The following is a 26444-nucleotide window of genomic DNA, read 5'->3' as shown; positions in this document are numbered from 1 at the left end:
CAAGTAAAATATCTAAAAGACCTTCCACTAATATTGAACAAAACCTAGCTCTTTTAAAAATGAACAAAATGTCTTAAAATTAAGAAATAAGCATAGATTCCTTCATAAACACAGTGCCTTTGGCAGCCATAAAACAGACAACTCTTTATCTTATGCAAGTCATTGAAAAATTTTATATTGAGCTACTAAACTTATTACAGTTTTAAATTTCTCTACAAGTATTGAGTGTAGTTTGCTCTTAAATGATGCTAATTTCAAGTGTAAGGGGAACATCACACTCTGGGGACTGTTGTGGGGTGGGGGGAGGGGAGAGGGACAGCATTAGGAGATATACCTAATGCTAAATGACGAGTTAATGGGTGCAGCACACCAACATGGCACATGGATACATATGTAACAAACCTGCACATTGTGCACATGTACCCTAAAACCTAAAGTATAATAATAATAAAAAAAAGACTATTTTATCCTCTATAAAAGGTTTGGTCCTAAAAACAAAACAATGGTGTCAAGCTAAGATATCACGAATAATAGAATGACACTACCTAAGTAGCATTTTTAGCTATGACACACTTGTAAAAAGTACACTACCCCTTAGATTCTTCGTGTTGTTTACCACACCTTAAGGTCTTATGTCAAATGATACAAAGTTTCTAAACATTTAGTGCTTTCTGGTTCTGAAACTCCAGCATGTGATGAAAGAAAAGAAAAATTTCAAGAATTTTATGTTAAAAAATGCATTTGGGATATAATGTAAACTTTACTCTCAGGAGCAAGTAATTTATTTCGAAATACAGACATTAAAATAATAATAACAATAATAAGCTAAAGGAAAGCCCAAACTACAGTTCTAACTCTGGTATACTTGTCCATAATACTCATCTATATCTCAATGAAGATTAACTTACTAAGTTTTTCATTACAAAAGTGTGGGTGTTCTAAACATACCTCTGATGCATACAAAATTCTCTAGCATAAAAAAAAAATGCTTCTTATGCTCCTTAACATTTTTGAAAATTCTTATAATGAGAAAATCCTAACAAAATTTGCTGGTAGTATTAAATTGAAAGCAAGAAGGAAAGTTACAGAGACAATTACAAAGTGAATCATTGGTTAAGTACTTACACAGTGCCAGGGTTACTGAGGGAAGAATAATACACACAAAAAAAGATGTGATAGAGTAGAGAAGACATTGATGTTCCCCGGAAGATGAACAACAGACAAAGAGGGGGAAAAAAGAAGAAAAAGAAAAGAAAATGAAATAAAATTCAAAACAATGATTTTCAGTGAAGATGTTTCACAAACATCATGCTTCAAAATAATCATGTAAACACAGACAAAAAAATGAACAAATGTTAGTAAAAATTCTACTACACTGTTATAATCAAGACAACAGTTTTGTTCCCCCATCCCACAAAACACTGAAAACTATTTTATGTATTAATGCTAATTCAAGTATCAAGTGACTGAAAGATCCACTATTTTTTAAATGCACAAGTTTTATAAAAATCATTTAAACATGAATCCAAATTCTTACTATGTTCTTAACAAAGGACAGAAAGCAATCAGATGTAAAATGTAGAAACAGATCATTTTAGAATCACTTTTAAAATCAGAAGAGAATAAGAGAAAACTCTTTCAGTCTCACATAATAGAAGTATATATTAATAGCAAGTACAATTTCTCACATGAATTATCCTGAATCATATGTTATAAAAGAATAATATGTCATTTGAAATTTTTCTTGTTTCTTAGTAGCGACTATGATGAAAAATGTAGGAAGCACAGTGGATCATAAATAATGAGCTATCACTCAATTTTCTTACTCTCTCCTGTCCCTCATTAATACCACCCTCATTCACAAGCAAGTTCCAGTAACTTCAGAAGTGATTTGTGGGAATCCCATAGTTCTGTATTATCGGTGACATAATTATTGCCCAGAAGGCGTGTCTGATAAGACATGGTAAAGGAACTAAGTTAGTGACACCTGAAGTGGGAGAACCTCAAAACATAATTCATTCACATAGCCTATTAAGTGCAGAATCATTAACAACACATTCATATTACGGTAGGGATAGAAAAGACTAAAGTATAAACTGTATAGTTTGCCAAAGAACACACTGTAGCATTATTCAATTCTGCAATGATGTTTAGTCAGAGTAAGTAACAATTCATTATAAACATACTAAGAAAAACTGCCTACCAGTTTTAATGCTAAGACTGGTCAGTGCTGCTATATTTCCACATGTCAAAATCAGTTTCATAAACTCAACAGAGGGCTGAGCTGCACTGAGTGAGGGTGAGATGCAGGATTCAGTTGATCTCAGTAGTTTGCTTGTATTTACTCTTCTGTAGCCACAATGCACAGCATTCTCTCTTCTGCCTTGTTATTTTAAGTAGCAGGGAAATAGTTTTGCAAAATAACCTCATCCTGAACAGAGTTGAGTTTTAGATGTATATTTAAACATTTTAAAGTTTAGGAAAAATGTTTTATATTAATATGAAGTTAAGTGGGGGCAAATGTTCAATGGTGTGGTGGAGGGGCAGCAAGTGGAGGGTTGACTGATTTCAACCTAAAGGTGACAATTTGAGTATGCCAAACAAATATTTTTACATATTTTAGAAAATGTGCCCAAATGGAATAGTCCATCATACACAGCAGTGGTAAATGTGCTAACATGATAGCCAGGTGATCTGGTTTCTCATACTGGCTGTGCTGCCCACTTTCCCCCATGCCCTGGGCAAACTGCAATCTACAGAAGCCTCATTTTCCTCAACAGTGAAATCAGTGACAATTTCTCTATCTTTCAGACTTCCTCTAAGGGTTTATGTTTAGCATATTTGAAGACACTTTGAAAACTACACAAATACAGGTTTATTGTTGGAATAGATTCCCCAACTGCTCAAAATAAAAAAGGGAATATCTAAGCTAATTGTAATATATGCACATCAATTGATTCATATAGCTTCAATTCAATTCTATAATCATTAAGAATAAATACTAATCCAAAGCCATAGAAATAAGCCCAAGTCACAAGCAGATGATATAGGGAAAGGCACATCAAAATTTGGCTTCAAAAGACCTAGGCTCAAATCTTAGCTCTATTACTTACAAGATGTGTGACTTGAGAAGGGTATGTAATCTCTTGGCATCAGAGTTTAAAGACTCAAATCACATAATGCATTTAGAAACACCTAGAACAATGCATAGTAATACCTAACAGATTAATGAATCTTAATCTTGAATTAAAAAAAAATTCTATCTAACCTAAATGTTTATTTTTCCAAACACCATTCTCCCCCTTTATAAGTTTAACATTTTTACACTGGAATCTAGTAACTAGCCTAAGTCTTCGTTCAGAAAAATCTAACTTTAAATGGACAAAAAATAAAACAGGGTTTGGGGATGTTTATACTGGTATGCAATATTCCTATATATATAAAACATAAAACTGTTCAATTAGGGAGGCCACAGCTACATCGGAATGAAGCTGCTCTGATAATTCAGTAGTTAATTCTCTTGGATGTGTCCCAAGATAGATACTTCGAATTTCCAATTCTACTTTCTGGTGTGATGCTAAAAAACTTTTAGTACACGTTCAGAATAACCATAAATTAATTACTAAAATTATTTTAAGTTCTTATCTAATGTGATTTTTACCTGTTTTTAAAGCTAGTAATCATGAGCCAGTGTAGTGTCAATACCAATGGAACACAAAAGTGAGGTTTGAAAGTTATACCACAGTGATTCCCAACATCTACACCAATGGTGACATTTAATCAGTTGGTATTTATCTCTCTTAATGAATTTCAAAGATGTGTGGACTTTCTATTATCCACTGACACACAACTGTACATATAGAGGTCTGAATCTGCCAGCAACATTGAATTAAACTCTCTAGAAAAATCATAAAGGTTCTTAAGAGACTTTACCATCGGCTTTTGCCACTGATTTGGACATCAACACAGTTTTACATGTTATTCACTAGTGGTATAAATGTTTATGCTTTCTCTTCTATCTTCGTGTTCTACCAGTCTTGACTGATATAAATTATATTTTCCCAAGCACTGCTTCTTTTAAACCAATACATAGCAAAACCCACATACATTTTATGACTTACGTTAAACACTACTATTTATTACTATAAAGCAATTCACCACAACATAGCAATGCAAACCAAGCTTATTGAAAATACTAAATGTGGTTATTCTAAATTACAGCTCTTTTGCAAAATTTAACTTAATTTTGCAAAAATCAAGCATTCATGCTGTTTACTCATATATAAATCACCATATTTCCTCTCCAGTAATGTGGATACTAACTTTGTCACTTGTGTTTTCTGCAAAGAGAAAAGTATTTTAAAATATTACTACCACATCATTTTTTTTTTTAATCTTCCAAGGCCAGGTTCTTCAAAATACCACACAGGAGCTGTTAGAAGAAATTTCAGTCCAACAAAATTAAAATTATTATAAGATACTAAAAGACTTACCTCTTGAAAGCAGTGGCACATTATAATGCAAGGATACATGGAAAGGGAAAAGGTAAATCACTTAAACTACTTGATGCAAAACAGCAATCCTTCCAGTTTGAAATATAAAGTCCCATTTTGCTCTTAGTAGAGTAAGGAGGGTAGTAAAGAAAACAGCCAGCTATGACCAATAATTTGTACATACAGAAGAAAGATTTAAAGTTTCTTAATATGCCTTAATCCTTACTCATAAGAAGGAACAGGAATGCTTACATACTATTAATTTAAAATATTCTAAAAATATCAACATTATGCACAGATTTCATGCTATTAGGATGAACAGCTAATTATTTCTTAGTAATGATGCTTCATTAATAAGCATCTGTTTATGTCTGTTTATCAATGCTATATAAATTTGTGTGGAATAGCTATCAAACTAGCTTAAAAACTAAAAGCTAATAGTCCTCCTGGTGCTTTGAGGAAAAAGACAACCTAAGCATTTAACTTTACATTCTTCTGAACTCTTAAATTTTTGGTCATTGGTATGTACTATTTTTTAAATTAAAAAATAACTAATATAAATACAAAGTAACAACTCTCAACTTTTTAGAAGTTTTGTTGTAGGTATTTTGCAACATTATAAAAATCTGGGAAATATAATAGTAACAAGTTTGACACTGATTCCAGAAAAAGTTTGACAACTTATGCAAAAAATGCGTCCATTAATAGCACAAAACACCTACTCTTCAAAATGACACATCACTGACTAGTAAAGTGTGTAATTTATTTTTATTTCTACAATCTAAATATTGTGAACGAAAGGGCACTACCAATGTTGTCTCAGTTTCACAGACAACACACTTTATTTTCAGAGTAATCAAGTTTCTATTGTCCTAACATCTAGACATTGGAAATCAAGCTATTCTTAAATATACCCAGTTTGCAAATGCAAAGCAGTAACTTGCCTGAAAATGATGCAAAATATGTAGTAATCTCTTTTCTCCTGAATTTTGCACAGTGCTGGACAGCAGGCATGTGCTTCATAAACACTGCCAATTGATTAAGAAGCCATCATAAAGGCTCTATAATACTGCCTAGTTTCAGTTTAAAAATAATAAGCTTTAAATCATTTCAAGTTTTATCACCAAAGCTGTGCTTATAAAACTCAAAACTCAAGCTTGGTTTTTTCAGATGTTTTAAATGCAGTACTTTTCCATAACCTGTTTGCTTTTACCTCTACAACTTTCCATTAAGAAGAGTTTTTTATGAGATTTCAAGAAGCGCTAGTAGAAAAGATTTTAGTTAAGACACTTCCTTCAATGGATGTTTTTCTACTGAACTTGGAATTTAATAAACATAGTAAACTTCTGTTTTAGTCTTCTGTGTGGCTTGCATTTGACAAACAGCATCTTTCTTTGCAAGATATCTACTCTGATTACTTGAAGATCTATTGTCTTAAAATAAACATACTAAAGAAAAAAAAGATTACGACCAAACACTCCTGAACACTCCATCCTGTTTCTCTTCCTCACATGAAAGAAAAAATAACATTCTTTTTTGAAGGATACTAGTTTTCCTCAATACATACATATCGGAACTTTAGAAAGCCACCCACAACCTCAAGACAGTATGTACAGCCCAGGAGCTGTTCTTCTAGAGATCCTGCTCTCTCTCCCTCAGCAGCAGCCTGGAGTTTTGCCACCTTCTCTTTCAAAGCCCCAAAGTTGCCATGGCAGCAGTGCTACAGAAAGCACAGCCTCTTCATTACAGGAATTAACATTCGGAAGGGATTATCTCAGAGAATGGACCTATCCACACAACTATTTTAATTATATTTTCCTGGGAACTGGCATTGGTAAAAATCATCAGGCCTGTAGACTATTTCCCTTTGTCTTCCTTTTAAGGTACATTTTTGTCACAATAAATCTGATCAAAATGATTTTACATAAATGACTGCCTTAAAGTATCATTCCCTGAATTCCAAAAGGAATAGAATGACCATCATTATTCTCTCTCTTTTCTTTAGTTTTTTCTTTGCAAGTAGGATTATATTATAGAAAATAATTATTTTTAAAAAAGATACTGTACATAACCTCTCACGGCCAACTTAAATCCTTGCTCCTCAACATAAATTCCTAACTGATAACATTATACTTGAACCAAAAGTGTTAAAAAAATAAACAAATAATTGAAGGTTGCTGAAAAATAGATGTGCGATCTTATAACTATGTGTAGTTCAAATAAGTTAATAACTTCAACCAATTTTTTTATAAAAACATACCCCCAAAAGGGAAAAACCATAAGAAACAGATTTTCAAAATGTTCTGCTAACATTGTATGTTTAGTGTCCAATGGCTTAAATTTACTCATTTTAGAAAACCTTTACAATGAAAGCATTTTATAATTTGCTTCTAACGCTTTCTAAGCATGCCTTGTTGTTTCATTACTGTCTGCTTTTAAAGAATAAATTCTCACTTAATCTGAAAACAATGTTGTTAGCTCTCTGCTCTAAGCTAATGCTTCATATATAGACATGAGTCAAAAGTGGACTGGTTTTCCTAAGATTACTTCCTAGAAAAAAAAACACTTACAAATTCATGATTTCCCCTCTCCTTACGATGAGCTGTGTAAGGTGACAACAACTGTAACCACTGTTTGAACTTTTGGTGGCCTATTTAAAAGGATGAAAAAATTGAGGAAGAAAGATTCAAGATTTGCCTTGCATTATAAGTGCCAGCTGCTCAATGCTGTGTCGGGACTTGCAAAAAATGAGTTACAGAGATATTACATGGTTCAGAACATGTCAAAATGCACAAGTAGCTTTTGAATAAGTGATAATTCCTTTGCAGAAAGTACCCTATGTATATAAAGGCCATATGTTAATAAGGCAAATAATACTTCATCTCCCTTACTTCAAAGAAAGTTGGTTTTGGGGGAGGGGAATGTAGATTATTTCCTGGAAATTACCTGAAAGAAGAGTTTTAGTAAGAGCAGAAAGCACCCTTAGCCACCTACCCATTTTGCTGTTTACTGTCACCCTGGGATCCTCTTCTCTGTCCCTCTGCTAGCTCCTGAGAAGTCTCGGAACACACGCTGGTGACTGTGGGCTGCCGTGGGACATTAACTGCAGTTTTACCAGCGCTCAGTGCAGATGGAGACTGGTCAGCACTAAGATTGGCATTAGCATGCAGTCCAGATGCAGCGAACGGGGGAGGAGTGACGGCAGCCACGGGTGAAGGGGAAGCATGTGATGAAGTGGTCGCATGGGCTGGGGTGAAGGCAGACGATGGTGATGGGATGGATGTGACTTTTGGTGAAGACACAGAACCAAAAGGCCGTGGTGCCTTATTGTAGGCCATGTTGTTTGTGGAAGTGACTTTGGACACAGCAGGAGATGTAATGGGCACAGGTTTAACTACTTCTTTAGGTTCTCCCTATGTAAAACAAAAATAAACATACACAAAACCACACCAAACACATGCAAAATATATTTCACTGAAAAGAACACAGAGCTGATTTTTTGAAAGACAAACACAATCAGGTTAGCAGCTCAAACGTCATGTTTCCAGATAAAAACAATGGGCTGATAAAGCATAACATGCATGCTAACTAGTCCCAACATGCGTAACACAGATGCACACAGTAGGTATAATTTTTAAAAATAAAAATGAAAGTAGTTTCAAAATATTTCAGAAATACAGCAGGAAAACTATCAGAAAGCCTAAAGCCCCTCATCAGTCTCAACCTAGGTATATTCCAAAGGAAAAATGTTTAAATACCCTACAATAAACAAAACATTGCTAACTGAGGTGTTTTTTATGTTAAAATATCCAAAGCCCATCTTTCCATATTTCAAAGCCCATAGTCCCATTTTTCAAACATGTTTCATTTCTCTCCAGAGTGGAACCATTTGTTTCACACAGAAGGAGCAACACATTTCTAACACTTTGAGTTTAAAAAACAAAACAAAACACAGGGAATAAGATAATTTTCACCTAACTCAGGAATGTGCAAACTCTAATTAATAATCTTGAAGAATCTGAAAAAAAAAAAATTTAAAAAGCAAGCAAATAAAACAAAATCCTTTCTTTCCTGTAATCCACCTCCATTTCTCTCTCTGAACATTTTAAGATATGATTCAGAGATAGAATAAAATTCTTTTCCTTTTCCAAAATAAATATTTAATAGTTACATGAAGAAAAAAAAATCTTCGATATTTCCCCATCACCAGCAGCCAAAGAAAAAACAACTAGTAAGAAAGGTCAATTCCTCCTAAAATTACCAGAATTTTTATTTGCCAATCCTTACTCCAAAGCATATTTAAAGTTAAACAAAATCAGACTAAGCTTCCACAACATTCAAGAATAAATCCCAGGAGGGGGATAGCTCAGAGGTAGAGCATTAGACTTCAGATCAAGAATAAATCCCTATTCCACCCTACCATATCAAAAGAAAAAATCAAATTTTTGAAAAATCATACAATGGTGGTTCTACTGTTTAATTTTAAGAAAAAAGGTAATCTCAATTCATCTTTTTTTTTTTTTTGGAGACAGGAGTCTTGCTCTGTCACCGAGGCTGGAGTGCAGTGGTGTGATCTCAGCTCACTGTAACCTCCACCTCCGGGTTCAAGTGATTCTCCCACATCAGCCTCCTGGCTAGCTGGGACTACAGGTGCGCGACACCATGCCCAGCTAATTTTTGTATTTTCAATAGAGATGGAGTTTCACCATGTTGGCCAGGCTGGTCTCCAACTCCTGACCTCAGGTGATCCGCCTGCCTCGGCCTCCCAAAGAGATGGGATTACAGGCGTGAGCCACCGCGTGCAGCCTCAATTCATCTTATAGGAAGAAGAAAACTAATTGAGAAAAATAAGTGGCTTAGTGCCCACACGAATCAATACAGGTTGAGTATCCCTTATTTAGACAGCTTGGGACCAGAAGCATTCATATTTCAGATATTCTCAGATTTTTGAATCTTTGTAGAATGCAGGAGCATCTCTAATCCAAGTATTCAAAATCTGAAATGCTCCAATGGTCATGTGAGAATGTTCAGAAAGTTTGGGATTTTGGAGCATTTTGGATTTTCTAATTAGGGATGCTCAATCTGTATAATGAGTAGTTCAATAAATGGGCACAGATAAAATTAGGGAGAAAGCCCCCAAAAGCATAAAACAGATACATGTGAATAATGATTTGAAATTATTTTGAAGACATATATGCAAGAAAAGGGATACTTGCCAATAACCTAAGAATACTCTGAAATGTAATTATGCACTTATTAATAAAATCTTATTAAAGACTTATTGTGATATTAATTTTCAGTAACCACTTATTTATTCTCTTTAGAAAATATAAGGATTTGGATAAAGATGGGCACATCAAAAGTGAATAGTAATGTAAGAAATCTGACATAAGTTATTGTAACATATGGCTTTGGAAATAATGTTTTATAACATGTATAATTACAAATGTTATGTGCTGATCTCCATTTTCCTACTCATCTCTGAAGGAAAAGAACTACAAGGAAAATTGTACTGAGACTATAAATTAAATGAATGTCAGTATGGTCTGAGACAGAAATGGGAGTTACAGTAGCTCAGCAAGGACAATCAAATGATACTCTGGATACTAGCTTAAAAACACACCTTTTGAACAGGAACTGGCTCAGGCTTGGGTGTAGCAGATGCTCTGAGGAAAAAAAAGAAAGAAAAAGAAAAAAATAATGAATTTTTATAAACTTGCAGACTTCTTAATGGAATTTTTACTATTATAAGCCTTAATATACTAAATCATTGGAATTTATAGTTTCATAATTCATAGTTTTTACTATTCACAATCTTCTAATTCATTCATGTAAGTCAAATGCTGCAAGATTCAACATTTTACACACTAGGTATTCAATAGCAGTATCTGGTCCTCTACAAATTCAACTGAGGAATGACAAACATCAATCCTGTTTGTGAGTACACCCATGTTTAATCGTTAAGGCTACCCCCCACCTAAAAGGGTAAAGTATAATAAACATGACCTTCTGATCTTTGAGTGGCTCCTCAACCATCTAATCTGACTCTTATCTCCAACAGTATCTATCTTTTCTCCTAACATCCATGAACAATATCCACAGGATACTGGGTCTCTGTGAAGATGCTGAATACATTCTAGTTGAATTGGGTCAATGAATGAATATTTATTCTGTATTCCTATTCTTAAGTGTCTATGCAAGTTAATACATTTAATTTGCTAAAAGTAAACTGTAGGTCCTTCTACTAGACTATAATTTCAGTGAAGGCAATGGCCATGTCCCATCTGTGTCTGTATCAGCACAGTGTCTGGAATGTAATAGGTCATCAGTAACAAGTGTGGAAAAGACAGAGTGAAGAAAAAGACAAAAATCCATGTATAACTTATTTCCAAATTCAAATTAATTTTTACTTTAAACGTATGCTTTTTGTACTATGTTATTATTGTGCCTTTGGTTAGCATGGGCTCAACAGTAACAATAATTGGTTTGGAGCAATTATCTCATATAATCTTAACCATACCCAAGTAAAAGCTATGGTTATCCTAATTTTTCAGAGAAGAAACTTCAAAAGAAGTGTAGGTAAATTGCTTAAGATGGAGCTGAGGCCCACCATTGTTAAATATAACAATATACTGGTTGTATTTATGGACAGGAACTAAATGACTGGGAAAGCCTCTGATGTTTTAAAGCCTATTTACTTAGTGTTAAGGTATATGTTATGTTTAATATGCCAGTAGCAATTTGATTCCACTCATATCACACTAGCTGGAGGATAACACATCAAGCACAGAATTCAAGAAATGTAAGCATAGCAGGTAAATACTAAGTGATGATCATTTTCAACTATAAACCATGAGCTTGTTTTACTTTAAAGACAACAGATCACAAACAGAAGACACTAGCACAGGATATTCAGTCTCTATGAGTATAATCTAATAATGAACTCTGATCAACATTTTTAGCAGCAACTGAATTTTCCAAAAACAGTTAATTTGGTTAGCTATGGCAAGCACTGAGAATTGGCTAACCTAATGAGAGGTAGCAACGGATGTTAATATTCAGTTACTGCAATACAGATTACACTCTGTGCAGTTGCACAACCTTCTATGTGTACTATTTAATAGACAACTTCTCTTTTAGCTTGTAGGGTTATTACAATGAGCAAAGGAAACAAGTTCAAGTAAAGAACAGTGGATTCCAGTGAATAAGGAAACCTATTTCTCAAAATTGGAATGGTTGTAATTGTCTTCCTTTTCTTTCGACAAATATTGAGCATCTTTTACTTTAACAATGTCATAGATTACATAAAAACAATAATTTTTAAAGGATGTTTAAAAAATTGAGGTACAATTATGAAAAAAATTCTTCCTACATTTTCTCTTCAAATCCTGGCAAACATACAATGGGATAACAGATGCCCTTTGAACTACAGTGATCATCACAAGTCACTTTTGTGTAGTGTGAGTTTCAAACCAGCAGAGAGAGATCTTGGCAATGGCTTTGTGCTATGGGCTCAACGATTTTCTTATTGTTCACTCTCCTTGGTGTGAAGCCACTGTTCAAGAGTAAGCCATGATGGTGATAAACCAGTGCCTCAGCCTAGTAGTATCCTCAGTTCATGAAATTGAAAGAACAAAGCCATCAATGTGGCTAGAACAATCTATTTGAAGTTGATTGACTTTTGTAAAAGTAGTATCCAAAATAAAAATCCCTGATGCATTATAACCAGTTTCAGAACCTCGACCAGAACAGTTGAAAGGCGTTTTAAGTGATAACTGACTATATTAAAAACTAAAATTGTGATGTACCGGTTAGAATAACGTACAGGAAAACTTATGCCATAAATAAACAGCAGTCTTATCAAGAATTAGATGCAAATGAATCAAGCTAAACTGCATCTTTTGAATACTCAATGCAGTGTTATACTTAAGGTATATTTTTAACTTAATTAATGTAGTTTCTTAAAACTGCTTTATAAAATAACATGTTTTTTAGTTAATAAGGTTCCAAATGTTCACATTAGTGTTTAAGAACGAGGAACTAGACAATAGAACTAGAATGATAAAGATTATGCAGATTACTCATTATGTCTTGGTGACTCTCTCAAGCATCTAATATACTTAACTCATAAACAATCATACAGAAAAAAAGGAGGGTGTTTGGTTCATCTTCTATGAGATGAGCTCTTGTCTAAGTTTCCCACAGCATGGCCATCTTTGGATCCACTGACCTTGGGACCCATAAACACTAGGGTACATCATTAATCACTTTAATTGCAAAGTTGTCAATCTGTAATAACAAAGCAACTCTAGAAGGAAAAAAGTGAGCACTCAAGAGTGCAAAAGGATGTCTTTCTAAACAGTTTCTTCACACTTTATTGCACATTCAGCTAGTCTACCGTCCCAAATACTCAAACTTTAAACATTTAAATCACTATGGCAATGTATTAGGTTTTTCTAAATGGTTTGAGATTATGTAAAGATTCTATTTACTATAAACAAAAGCACAAAATAGTTATATATCAGCATATTATAACAGTTTGTGGCTTATAAAAGACTGTACTCTTCACATACACATGCACTCACTCACACACTCACTCCTTTTCTCCCTCTTTGCATATTCTCTATCTTACTATAGGAACTGACACATACATCTTTTTTTCCTACAGAGAGAAAGAAATAACCCAAAGCTGGTCAGGCTTTTTGAAGAGTCAAAGAAAGAAGGAAAAAAGACAAAAGTAGCAGAATTGCTTTAGCCCATGTGAGTACCAGTGGCCCTCTGTGCCTGTGCTTGATTTTAAATTTGAGTGTGGCTCTGATATATATCCAGAACAGGCAGTTACCATTTGGTAATTATAATACTTCTCTAAGCATATCTAATTATAATACTTCTCTAAAAATTATAATTATAATAATTCTGTAAGTAGGGTGAGTGCTTTTGTTGCAATAATCCTTTTCAGGTGGCCATGAAAGCTTATTAGGGTTTGAGAAGAAATTTTCATCAACCAGATAAAAGTCAAGCCAGAGAACCAATGGATGGAAGAAAGGAAGAAAATAAGAGGGTATTAGGGCAGAGTGTGAGTGATATCACCCCAATTTGTTATTTTAAAGTTCAAATGATTAATACTTAAATACCTAAAAATCACTAAGAAAGAAAGCATTTTGTCAAGTAGCAAGCAATTCAAGCAAATTTAAATTTAAGTAGCATAAGTGGAAACAAAGACTACAGCTACCTTAAATTTATTCTATGTGCCAGGCACTCAACCACATATCCATATATTTTTCATTTATAATAATCTCATGATTTAGGTGGCATTCTCTCATTTTACAGATGAGAAACTCAAATGCAAAGGGGTAAAACTGGACAGGTGCCTGTAATCAATCCAGCACTTTGGGAGGCTGAGGTGGGTGGATCACCTGAGGTCAGGAGTTTGGGACCAGCCTGGCCAACATGGTGAAACCCTATCTCTACTAAACATACAAAAATTAGCTGGACCTGGTAGCGTGTGCCTGTAGTCTCAGCTACTTAGGAGGCTGAGGCGGGAGAACTGCTTGAACCTGGAAGGCAGAGGTTGCACTGAGCCGAGACTGTGCCACTGCACTTCAGCAAGACTCTGTCTAAACAAACAAACAAACAAAAAAACGAACAAACAAATGAAGGGGTAAAATGACTTTATCAAGTCATCCATCCAGCTTGGAGTGGGAGACCAGTTATCATCCCAAATGTTCTCCAAAGACTTTGCTCTTCAGCACAAATTGTTTGAATTTCTAAAATCAGTGTCAACCCAAGCAAAATGGCTTTCCAGGATCACCCTCTCTTCTAACTCCTCACCATGAAGGGGGCCATTTTGTGGGAAGGGCACTTATTCCATGTGGGTACAGGTCATCTCTAAAGGTAACCACAATCTGAAATTATATAGAACCGTGTCATGGAAGAATAAGAATCAACAAAGATGTCATTTCACTCAATGTGCCGAAAAAAAGAAGTCCAAAACAAAATTTATTGTGGGCACACCCCAAATTGACTTCATGATCTGGTGATATTCCACGTAAATTCATTTGGTCAAAGCCTCAATCTTCTAAAGTATTCCAACAAAGATACAACACTTAACTTGTATCTCCTTACGTACATTTATTTTAAAATATTAGTATATGACATATTTTTAAGAATAAGTGTTTTACATATCCTATAATTTATTTGCATACATCTTTCTTAAAACTTTTCAAATTATGTGCAAAATTTCACAATATTCTATTTGATTTCAGAGGGAGAAAATTTATTGCTGTAATTCTACATTTATTTCCATAGTAACAGTTTTATGAGGGAAAAAAAATTATTTGCCCATTGTGACTCATGTCCACACTCAAAAATAACTTCAGAATCTTTTAAAGAAAAAAATCCATTTTTCTAAGTAGTATTTATAAAATTTTTATATCAGAAAGAATGAAGAGATTGCATAATTTTAGATGTATTCAAGAATGAAAGAAATTTCAAATTTAAGAGTAATTCATTATTACTATGGAAAAAATTTCATTACAGTGAAAATACCATTTCAATAAAGGGTTTTCTATAAACAATCTATTTTATATGTCCCACTGTTAAGAAATGGCAATTTTATTATACCGGGCCAGACAGTAAATATGTTAGTCTTTGTGTGTCAAATGATCTCAACTATTCAGCTCTGTCACTGTAGAAAGACACAGACAAAACCTAAATAAGTGACCATGGTTGGGTTCCAACAAAACTTTAGTAAATACAAGTGGTGGGCAGGATTTGGCCTGTAAGCCATCATTTGACAGCCTCTAGTTTAGATCATGTTACGGTTTTTATTATACCAAACTTTCTAGTAAGTAATTCTACATGACCATGCCTCTTTTTGGTCTCTAAACCTCGTAATCATTCTGCACAATGCAAAGCCCTAATTATAATATATTCAGATACTGATATAAGAAATGAAAGTGAAACATATTATTCCTTCTGTGGTTGCAGGACACTACCTTTAAATTCTTCTTATCTCCTCTACCCAAAACTTTTACACTGTTTACAACTGTTTAGATGATCCATCTGAACTTCTATACCAACCACTCAAATGAAATTCATACCACACAGCACTGATATTGAAGTTTGGTGAAGGGTCAGATTTAATATTATTGGACTAGAATAACATTTTAAGCACTCTTTGTAACTCTGCTAGTCAGCACTTCGGTTTATGTTCTAAAAACCTCTTTCATCCCTGCTTTTACATACTATAAATGGAGCTACCAGTAGTTATTTTTAAAAAAAATCCTAAAAGAACAAGTGAAAAGGATGCACCCTGCATTTTTATGCAAGGAAAGAGACTGACAAGTATAATTCCCTTCTTTCCCATTATTTTCTACCAAAACTCTATATTTTTTAACAGTCATGAACTATACTACCTTTAGGAATGAAAAAAAAAAGCAATCTGTACTAGAATTGCATTCTCTGAAAACTTACTAAGGTCCAACGGTAAGTAATTACTTCTACTTGATAGATTTTCTCTTCCAACTTCAATCAGGTAGATAAAAAATATATTTTTATCAACATAGTACTTCATTACTAATATAAAAGTAATAAAACTGGCAAAGCAAATAATCTGCCTGTGAAAAATTAAGAGTCTACATTTTATTGGCTCTTTTGTGACACTACTAAAATGCCCTTAAAACAAATATAGTTGGGAGGCCAAGGCGGGCGGATCATGAGGTCAGGAGATCAAGACCATCCTGGCTAACACGGTGAAACCCCGTCTCTACTAAAAATACAAAAAATTAGCCGGGCGTGGTGGTGGGTGCCTGTAGTCCCAGCTACTAGGGAGGCTGAGGCAGGAGAATGGCGTGAACTGGGAGGCGGAGCTTGCAGTGAGCCGAGGTTGCACCACTGCACTCCAGTCTGGGCGACAGAGCGAGACTCTGTCTCATAAAACAAACAAACAAACAAACAAAAACCCACCAAATATAGTTAAGATTCATATTAGGAGAATAAGCATCAATAACAGAACCATATTCAAAATTCTTTTTCACAGGCTTTAAACAATGTATATAAAATTAACTGCTTCAGGAAAACTTTGATAAAGGTCAGATGCTGAATGAGGGTCATATACAGGATAAGAGTAGTATAAGCAAGCACAATTCATAATCTGAAGTTTGCCTATTTATTTTTTTCTTCCTTTTAAGAAAAGCTTAGAGCCCTAAAGAGACAGTTCCCACCTTTCATATTCAGGCCTTCTCTTACGAAGCTCTTTGTTGATACAGGAATTCTTTGAGGAATAGAACAAATAGCTAAATAAAGGTTGCACTAGGCACCATATAGTTTCTTTGTTGACATGAGGGTCATAATACCTCCCTTGCAGAACTGTTTTGAGGATGCAGTGAGGTAATGTATGTAACATATCTGGTGGAGTGCTTGACACAAAGTAAGCAGTGATAGATGGCACCTTCCCAGTAAGCAGATGACCTGAACTCTGGAGTTCTGGAAATTATTCTATTTCTGATTATATACTATTAGAATCAAATTACTAACAGGATCAGTTTCAAAGAAAACAATAACAACAAAAAAACCTAGAGATAAGCAAGAAAATATCACTTAATGAGTACCTACCAAATGCCAATAATTTCACTTGACCCATCATATAAATTATCTCATTTATTCTTCCTGACAAAGTAGTATGTTCTCATTTTAAATATAGGAAACAGAAGCTCAAATAGGCTAATTGACCAAAACTTAAATTTGAAAGTGGCAGAAGCCGGATTAGAACCCAAGTCGTCCAGAAGCCTATATGCAGCCCTAATATTCTACCTTCTGGCTGCCTTCTGGAATAACATCAAAGAGAAAGTTATAAAATAACTTTGGTAAAGAATTTCAGAGAGTAATGGCTCCAAACAATGAATAACTACTTTCTATTAACAAACAGCTATTCATTTTCAATGACATGTTTATAGAATGTCATTTTTGGTTTAATTCAAGTAAACACAGAAGTTACTCACTGCATATAATATATACATATATGTCTATGTGTATTCAATATATACAGATACATAATATATCTGCCTATCTATAGAGTGAACACTTTACAGACTGTACAATATGCATATAAATAAGAGATTAAGTTCTTCACAAAATTCCCAGTGAAAGCTCAGTAAGTAGATGCAAAAACAAAGAACAGGTTTCAGTCCATTGTTCTTTACTTTTCCAGAAAAGAGGAGTATTTTTTCCCTATAGCAACGGGAAATCTCTAACAATTTCATTTTTCAGCAGGATGGCGTTGGAGGTTCCTTAGTGAATACCTTCTCTGGTGCTAAATTGGGTGTTCTATTTAAAATAGTAACCAGCTTCTGACATTAGTAGTCATGCAGATCCCAAGATACCACATCACATAATCTTCTTGTGGATCTTGAGAAAATAAAGGAAGTGGCATCATGGTCCCCATTACAACTATCGATGGTGACATGCTACCAATAACAGAATGAATTAGATTTCAGGACTGATGAGTGCCCCATGATACAGGGGGTTGCATACTGAGCATGCAAGATATACAGAAATACCTACAATGGTTCCTTCTAATTTTGTTTTGACTACACATTCATATAACTGCATATATACCTAATCACTGAATAATACACGTTTTATCGTGTTCAGCTCTTTTTGAATCAGCCTGTATTTTTATAAACATACAAACAAACACCCTTATGTTATAGTCAGAATCTAGCTCCTGTCAACCTGTTAATCCTGTAAGGATTAATATGGCCTTCTACATTACCAGAAATTATTTAACCAATCAACTTATCATTCCCGACTGATAATTATTTTACCCAGCATCACTTCAAGTTCAAGGGCAACACTCGCGCTGTGTCTTTTCCTTAAAACAATTTGTTGTTTCATTAATTTATTAATTAGTTCCACAAATATTTATTAAACCCATGATACAGAAGGCTCTGTTGTAGGAGGTGGGGCAATGGTAATGAATAAAACAGATGGGCTGGGCGTGGTGGCTCACGCCTGTAATCCCAGCACTTTAGGAGGCTGAGGTGGGCAGATCACGAGGTCAAGAGATCAAGGCCAGCCTGGCTAACACGGTAAAACCCCGTCTCCGCTAAAAATACAAAAAAATTAGCTGGGCGTGGTGGCACTGACCTGCAGTCCTAGCTACCTGGGAGGCTGAGGCAGGAGAATCGCTTGAACCCAGGAGGCAGGGGTTGCAGTGAGCCAAGATGGCCCTACTGCACTCCAGCCTGGGCGACAGAGCAAGACTCAGACTAAAAAAAAAAAACAAAACAAAACTCCTCCTTTGGAGGCAGACTAACAAGCAAAATATTTCACATGGTAGTAAGTGCCATGGAGCATAATAAAGCAAGACACAGGAAAGGACACACTGTTTTATACAAAAGGGTCAGAGAAGGCCTCTCTAATGAGGTGAATTCTGAACAGAAACCCGAAGTATGGAATTCCTGGCAGTCCAAATAGCAAATGCAAAGTCCTGAGGCAGGAATGTACCAGTGGGGCTAGAATGGTTCCAGGAACAGCTGGGGAAAGCAGTGAGAGATAAAGCTGCAGAGATGGCTGGGGGCCAAAACACATAAAGTACATGAACCCATTATGAGGAATTGGTCTTTTATTCTGAGTGAGATAGAAAAGTATTTCTAAGGCCGGGCACGATAGCTCATGCCTGTAATCCCAGCACTTTGGGAGGCCAAGGGGGGCAGATCACGAGGTCAGGAGATCTAGACCATCCTGGCCAACATGGTGAAACCCTGTCTCTATTAAAAATACAAAAATTAGCCAGGTGTGGTGGCGCACGCCTGTAGTCCCAGCTACCCAAGAGGCTGAGGCAGGGGAATCGCTTGAACCTGGGAGGTGGAGGCTGCAGTAAGCCGAGATTGCGCCACTGCATTTCAGCCTGGCAGACAGAGTAAGACTCTGTCTCAAAACAAAAAAAAAAAAAAGAAAAATTGCTAAATGCAGTACTTCATTTTGGAAGAAGGTTAAATCCAAATCTCAGTGTTAAGCAATAAATGATCTGTACAAGCCTACTTACTAAAAGAAAGGAAGAGGGAAGGAATAAAAACTGCCCCAAATCTTAAATATATTGTGATGAACAAAACACAAATAGAAAACAAAATATCTAATTTGTCTTCTACCTTTTCAAAGTATAAGACATGCTATTTGAGGTTCACCTTTATATGCACCCTGTCCTATGCTAATACCAGAGGCACATCTCTTTTTCTATTCCTGTCCAGGCTAAACATGTTAAATTGCAAACCTTTTTTGTAAAGTGAGTATTTTAAAGTATTTCAATAAAATTTAAGGGGATAAGTATTCCAGCATTCAACACAGGCTTATTAGGAAAACAAAGTCAGTCTGCTATCTTTTGCGTAGAACACATGAAATGAAGATTCTTCACAATCTCAACTTAGCTTTTTCTAGCTACGTAACACTTAAAAAATAATTTTGGGTGAGTTTAGATATTTTTAAAAATCTGGAGGTATTCAAGGAATTTAAAAATTAGTGACCAAATGTGGCTACTTTAGCCATAGATAGGCCAAGTCTATCCTTGTTTAATAACTTCAAGATGAGCCTTTAATTTCACATTCATTAGTAAGTAGAATCTTGTCCAACATCCTTATCACTAAATCTCATATTATTAAATTAAGTCAAGGCATTCAAAGTGATAATAATATCTACATCTAAAAATAGGAATTTAAAAGCCAGCTGAATTTTCAAATATTTATTTTTACAACTTCTATTATTTGTTATTTATCTCACATTTATACCATCACAGAACTGAAACTCATTCAACTGTTTATTAATAATCTTTATTTTTGTTTATAGAAAACTGAATTTTGCTTATAATAGAAGACTTGTTTATATTACTGATTGATAATTTAATGGATTTTGTTGAAAATTTAAGCTAAATTAGAATCCCAAAGCTTTTCAGTATTAACAAAGTATTAGTATCTTTTTTTCTAACAAGGGAACCATAGAAAACATAAATTATATTCTTCTTCTAATACCTTTTCTATGTTACAGTTTAAAAACCTGAAACCACAGCCAATTAGCAACACATTATGTCTAATTCACCAAAAGGTAAGCTTCTTAAATTCCTAAGAGAATTAATGCACCCTCTCTCCACCACTCTTTTGAGTCTAATAGATTAGGAAATGACCTAAAATGCTGCTAACCATACACAAGGCACGACGTATGTTACTCATCATGGAAGCTCAACACCCAAACTGGACTATACTTGTTCAATGGGACAAATCCACTAAGCAAAAACCTTGAAAACTGTGGCAATGTGAAATTGCTACAAAAGTTCCTAAATGCTTATTCTCAATTTCAGTGCTTATCTCCCTGCAGACCAGGAACAAACAGTTCAGACTGGTACCAGTCCAGGACCCACAAATTAAATGGCACTGACCTAGAAAACTGTTTTCACACTTTTATCACAGTGGGTATCAGAAATACATTTTGTATCATTATCTACCTAATACAAGTATGAAGCAGTAACATACATATTTTCCTGTGGAACCCATTAAAATACATTATTTTTATTTACAAAACAAAACAAACTAGCTGGGGGGAAAGGATGCTGGTCTTGACCCAAAAAAAACTGAATATATAAGCCTCAGTTTGATAAACACCAACCTTGACTCAAAGGTGGAGATCTCAGAAAGGTCTGGAGGCCTGATAGGCCACATAATAAACATGATGACTGGCTAATAGGGGTCACAAACAAATGTCCACTGAATTGCAGTGAAAAAGCCCATTCATAAAATACTATTAAACTATTTTAACTTTTAAAAAATTCTGCACGCAATAATATCCTCAAAGACATAAAATAAGCAGATCTACCAACAACACAACAATTAACGCAGAGCTCTGGCTAGTACATGTCTGCAAAGCTCATCGCCACCAAATTTGCTTCTGACATAATCAAAATTACTGAGAAGAATAGAAATGCTGACCATGGATTACTGTATGTGTTGTTCCAACAATAACATCCCATAGCAAGTGCTTATAAAACTGAACTAGACAAGAGAGATTTCCCCTCTTTGGCGATGACTAAAAATGTGAAGAAGCCAGACACTGATGCCTATCTCTTAAGATAAATAACCTGAAAAGTATTAGATTCCTTGGTGGGAGAAAAACATATCCTCTAATCTGAGTCTTCCTTACTTTGGCTCCAAGGATCCCCTAAAACCCTGCCAGAGAATGGGAATAGGAGATTCCTGTCATATTAATTTCCTCTTTTATTAGAGTCACAGAAAGATCTGAGACCTTGCAAAGGATAACAACCAGTGCATAGAAAAAAACACATGTTCCACGCTGTGATCTTTAAAAAACTATGATAAATGAAAAGGCACATATATAACTCTAGCATCAAAGTTAGTGACTCCTCTCAAGATAATGATCCGTTTCTCCCAGAACTATTTTGTAACTCTTTTGGCTGCTTTTCTAAAATGTTCTTGCTGAATACCAATGGTGAGTTTTTAATTCAAAAAACTTTCCCTTAATTAGCATCGTCTAACTGGAATAAGCTGTATCACTGTATCAGGGATTCTTGAGGAAGGGAAGGATCAATTGGCCCACAAGATCTCTTCAAGCTCAAGGGAACTTGAATAATATCACTACCACACAGCCTGTATCATGCAGTGTTCTTCCTCATTCTGAAAATCTGTCTATATTAGCTAATTATTTTTCTCAGGAGTAATACTATTTGTAACAAGGTAGAAGGAACTCAGAACAGACTGCCAAATAAACCGGACACTAATACTGACTTCAAAGACAAGCAAATCATAGGTACATTTTTAAAAAATCATCTAAGTTGGCCGGGCGCGGTGGCTTAAGCCTGTAATCCCAGCACTTTGGGAGGCCGAGGCAGGCAGATCATGAGGTCAGGACATCAAGACCATCCTGGCTAACACGATATAAACCCTGTCTCTACTAAAAATACAGAATATTAGCTGGGCGTGGTGGCGGGCGCCTGTAGTCCCAGCTACTCAGGAGGCTGAGGCAGGAGAATGGCGTGAACCCGGGAGGTGGAGCTTGCAGTGAGCCAAGATTGCGCCACTGCACTCCAGCCTGGGCAACGGCGAGACTCTGTCTCAAAACAAAGCAAAACAAACATCCAAGTCTTAGCCTGGTTAATTTGATAATAAGTATAACACAGCCTCAAAAATGTCCAGTATTCCAGAGCTAAAATGCCCAGATTCTAACCCTAACACCTCCATTTACTAGTTGTTCAACCTGGGGCACGTTACTTAACCTCTCTCAGTTTCCTTGCCTGTAAGATGGGAACAGTAATAACAAGGTATTTATAAGGTAATAATAATAAGGTACTTAGGACACTCAACCCAATATTGTTTTGTGAAAGCCACCTCACCAGACTTATTCCAGAAAATGTCAGTTCTTGGCTGCCATAATAATGGGAGAGTATGGGAATAATGAGAAATGAAATAATTCAGGTCCAAATTATCCATAATATATAAAATCACCCCTAAGTTCCTAGAGTGAAACTAATATCCACCTGTCTTCTAAACAGTCTTCTCAATTAGCAACAATCCAGGGCTTGGTGGCAGCTACATTAGTTTCTGTAAAGTTCAATCAAAGAGAAAGCAGTTATATGTTGAATCACCAAGGTGAACTCAATGACTCCTTTTCTGAATTCCTCCCAGGCCCTTCACTGAATCCTAGGTACAAGGACAACACCTAGGCTCACCATGACCTAGAATTACATGCATTTGTCCCCAAAGGCAATGTTTAGGGGACAGTGTGGGCCTTGGATGCTTCTGAACCATCACAATGATTGGCAATGGAGTCCACGTAGATAAGAAACAGTCACGGGCTGGCCAGAGAAGCTTTGCTCCTAATCCCCACAAAGAAATCCAACATATTAAAATTTTCTCTACGAGTGCTTCCAACTATTAAGTTCTACGAATAAAAAAAGTTAAGATGACACAAATAGCCAATGCCAAAAACATGTATATTACTGTGTATCCAACATGTTTCTTCCTTTTTCATTTGCATCAATGGTTATAACCCAAAGGCCCAGTCATAATGGCAATAAAATACAATAATTACAGAACAGAGTAGCAGCTACGTTCATGGACCACACCCAAGGCTGTGGGTGAGCTGCATACCACAATGTTGAGATCCATATTTGAGGAAAATTGAACTTGCATTATAATCTTTGTTTCAGTTTCGACATGCACAACATCTAAGAGTTTGGCTTTCAACCATGGCCTTGTTTTCAGCCGTCTGTCACATAAAATTTCAATTTAGCATCTCACTGATCTTCTGTTTTCTAGGGAAACCTACCCCAAAGCAAACACTGGCATATGCTGATGCTTTAGTGTTCCAGTGAAAATAAGATGCATCATGATTCACTGCTCTTCTTGTTGAATCTGTGCCTTATGTGAGTTCTAAAGAGACCAGCAGTTAAATGTGCTAGAATATTGATGAGTTAGGCTAGAAGAAGACAGAGCTATAGAAGAAATGTTTGACAATAGAGCAGCCTTGTAAAAATAGCACTATATAGAAGGTCTGGTTCATATAATTAGAACTTTCCATCTCAGAGCCACCAAAAACATCTGTTATAACCTAGATGCTTGCTGTAGCCTATGTTCAATAAAATTGGATACTAAGAAAACTAGTTTCTGAAATTTGACAAAATTCTCAGAAAACGCTTGAGAAATCAAAGAATCATAATAATATCTTTTTTATTTTTTCAGGTTTCATGATAGAAAACAGTAAGTTGGTCGATGGGAAACTAATCGCAATTTCTTAGTAGGCTAATCAAAATCTTTATCTTATATTTTCCTTAGTTTACCAAAAATAATGAGCATAAAAACCTACTCAAATTTATCATTGCTATAACTGAAACGCTTTAGACAAAAAAAAATTATCATAACTACTTTTAGAGGTGACCCAACACATGGTTTTATTAAAAACATTTAAGATCAACATCTACTTACATAACTTAGTTATGATTAAATTTTTTACTAACCCCCCTCCCCGCAACACACACACAAAAGAGATCACGACAGTTCATTTTACAGAAAAATAGAATAGGGAACTGATTTATTGTTTCACCTAGAATAAAAAATAAAGCAACAAGAAAAACCGGAAAGCCCACATTTTTATCCCCCAACAATGTTAGTATTATAATCGTTAGTCATACTTGAATATAATTCAAGGTTCAGTATATAAAACAAATAAAAGCAAAGCTTCTTTGGTTAAAGTACAAGTATGGGCAGAAAACTCAGAATGTACTCTACTGGGCTGCTGTAACACCACCTCAGGATACCTCAAGACAGACTTTAATATAGTTGACCACTCATATGTAGACAGGAAAATGGAAATTCAGCAAGAATAGGTTGACTACTATTTTATTGCCCATTCTACCACAATTAAATGCTAGCCTTTTTTATCTATGCCTTGGTCTGCTCATTTGAGAGATGGCTATAATAATTTCCACTTCACCATTACAAAGAGACAGCATAATATCAAGAAAATAAAGAACAGCATGAATTTTACTTAGAGCCAAGCAAGACTTTGGTCTCAATACTATCTTAACAACAATAAACTTACCCAAGTTGATGCAAGGCTGGTTCAACACACGCAAATCAATGAACGTAATCCAGCATATAAACAGAACCAAAGACATAAACCACAAGATTATCTTAATAGATGCAGAAAAGGCCTTTGACAAAATTCAACAACCCTTCATGCTAAAAACTCTCAATAAATTAGGCATTGATGGGACGTATCTCAAAATAATAAGAGCTATTTATGACAAACCCACAGCCAATATCATACCGAATGGGCAAAAACTGGAAGCATTCCCTTTGAAAACTGGCACAAGACAGGGATGCCCTCTCTCACCACTCCTATTCAACATAGTGTTGGAAGTTCTGGCCAGGGCAATCAGGCAGGAGAAAGAAATAAAGGGTATTCAATCAGGAAAAGAGGAAGTCAAATTGTCCCTGTTTGCAGATGACATGACTGCATATCTAGAAAACCCCATCATCTCAGCCCAAAATCTCCTTAAGCTGATAAGCAACTTCAGCAAAGTCTCAAGATACAAAATCAATGTGCAAAAATCACAAGCATTCTTATACACCAATAACAGACAAACAGAGAGCCAAATTATGAGTGAACTCTGATTCACAATTGCTTCAAAGAGAATAAAATACCTAGGAATCCAACTTATAAGGAATGTGAAGGATCTCTTCAAGGAGAACTACAAATCACTGCTCAACGAAATAAAAGAGGACACAAACAAATGGAAGAACATTCCATGCTCATGTATAGGAAGAATCAATATCGTGAAAATGGCCATACTGCCCAAGGTAATTTGTAGATTCAATGCCATCCCCATCCAACTACCACTGACTTTCTTCACAGAATTGGAAAAAACTACTTTAAACTTCATATGGAACCAAAAAAGAGCCCACATTGCCAACTCAATCCTAAGCAAAAAGAACAAAGCTGGAGGCATCACACTACCTGACTTCCAACTATACTACAAGGCTATAGTAACCAAAACAGCATGGTACTGGTACCAAAACAGAGATGTAGACCAATGGAACAGAACAGAGCCCTCAGAAATAATACCACACATCTACAACCATCTGATCTTTGACAAACCTGACAAAAACAAGAACTGGGGAAAGGATTCCCTATTTAATAAATGGTGCTGGGAAAACTGACTAGCCATGTGTAGAAAGCTGAAACTGGATCCCTTCCTGACACCTTATACAAAAATTAATTCAAGATGGATTAAAGACTTACATGTTAGACCTAAAACCATAAAAACCCTAGAAGAAAACCTAGGCAATACCATTCAGGACATAAGCATGGGCAAGGACTTCATGTCTAAAACACTAAAAGCAATGGCAACAAAAGCCAAAATTGACAAATGGGATCTAATTAAACTAA

General features: G+C 35.4%; 1 protein-coding gene across 10 annotated transcripts in view; it reads right to left on the bottom strand.

Moving 5' to 3' along the window:
• Nucleotides 1–26444, bottom strand: part of PDLIM5 (PDZ and LIM domain 5) — a 218023-nt gene that overhangs the window by 85243 nt on the left and 106336 nt on the right. For 6 of the 10 annotated variants that reach the window (XM_030819136.1, XM_003257525.3, XM_030819141.1 and 3 more), the window contains 2 exons: nucleotides 10117–10159; nucleotides 7488–7906 (listed from right to left, as the gene is read on the bottom strand). In XM_030819136.1, the coding sequence (XP_030674996.1) occupies nucleotides 7488–7906; nucleotides 10117–10159 (462 nt within the window). The remainder of the gene's footprint in view (nucleotides 1–7487; nucleotides 7907–10116; nucleotides 10160–26444) is intronic. The other 4 variants (XM_004089022.3, XM_030819137.1, XM_003257526.3 and 1 more) reach the window with 1 other exon arrangement.

This window comes from Nomascus leucogenys, chromosome 9 (genome assembly GCF_006542625.1).
Source record: "Nomascus leucogenys isolate Asia chromosome 9, Asia_NLE_v1, whole genome shotgun sequence".
In the NCBI taxonomy this organism is placed as follows: Eukaryota; Metazoa; Chordata; class Mammalia; order Primates; family Hylobatidae; genus Nomascus; species Nomascus leucogenys.
This window is presented reverse-complemented; position numbering and strand designations above follow the sequence as displayed.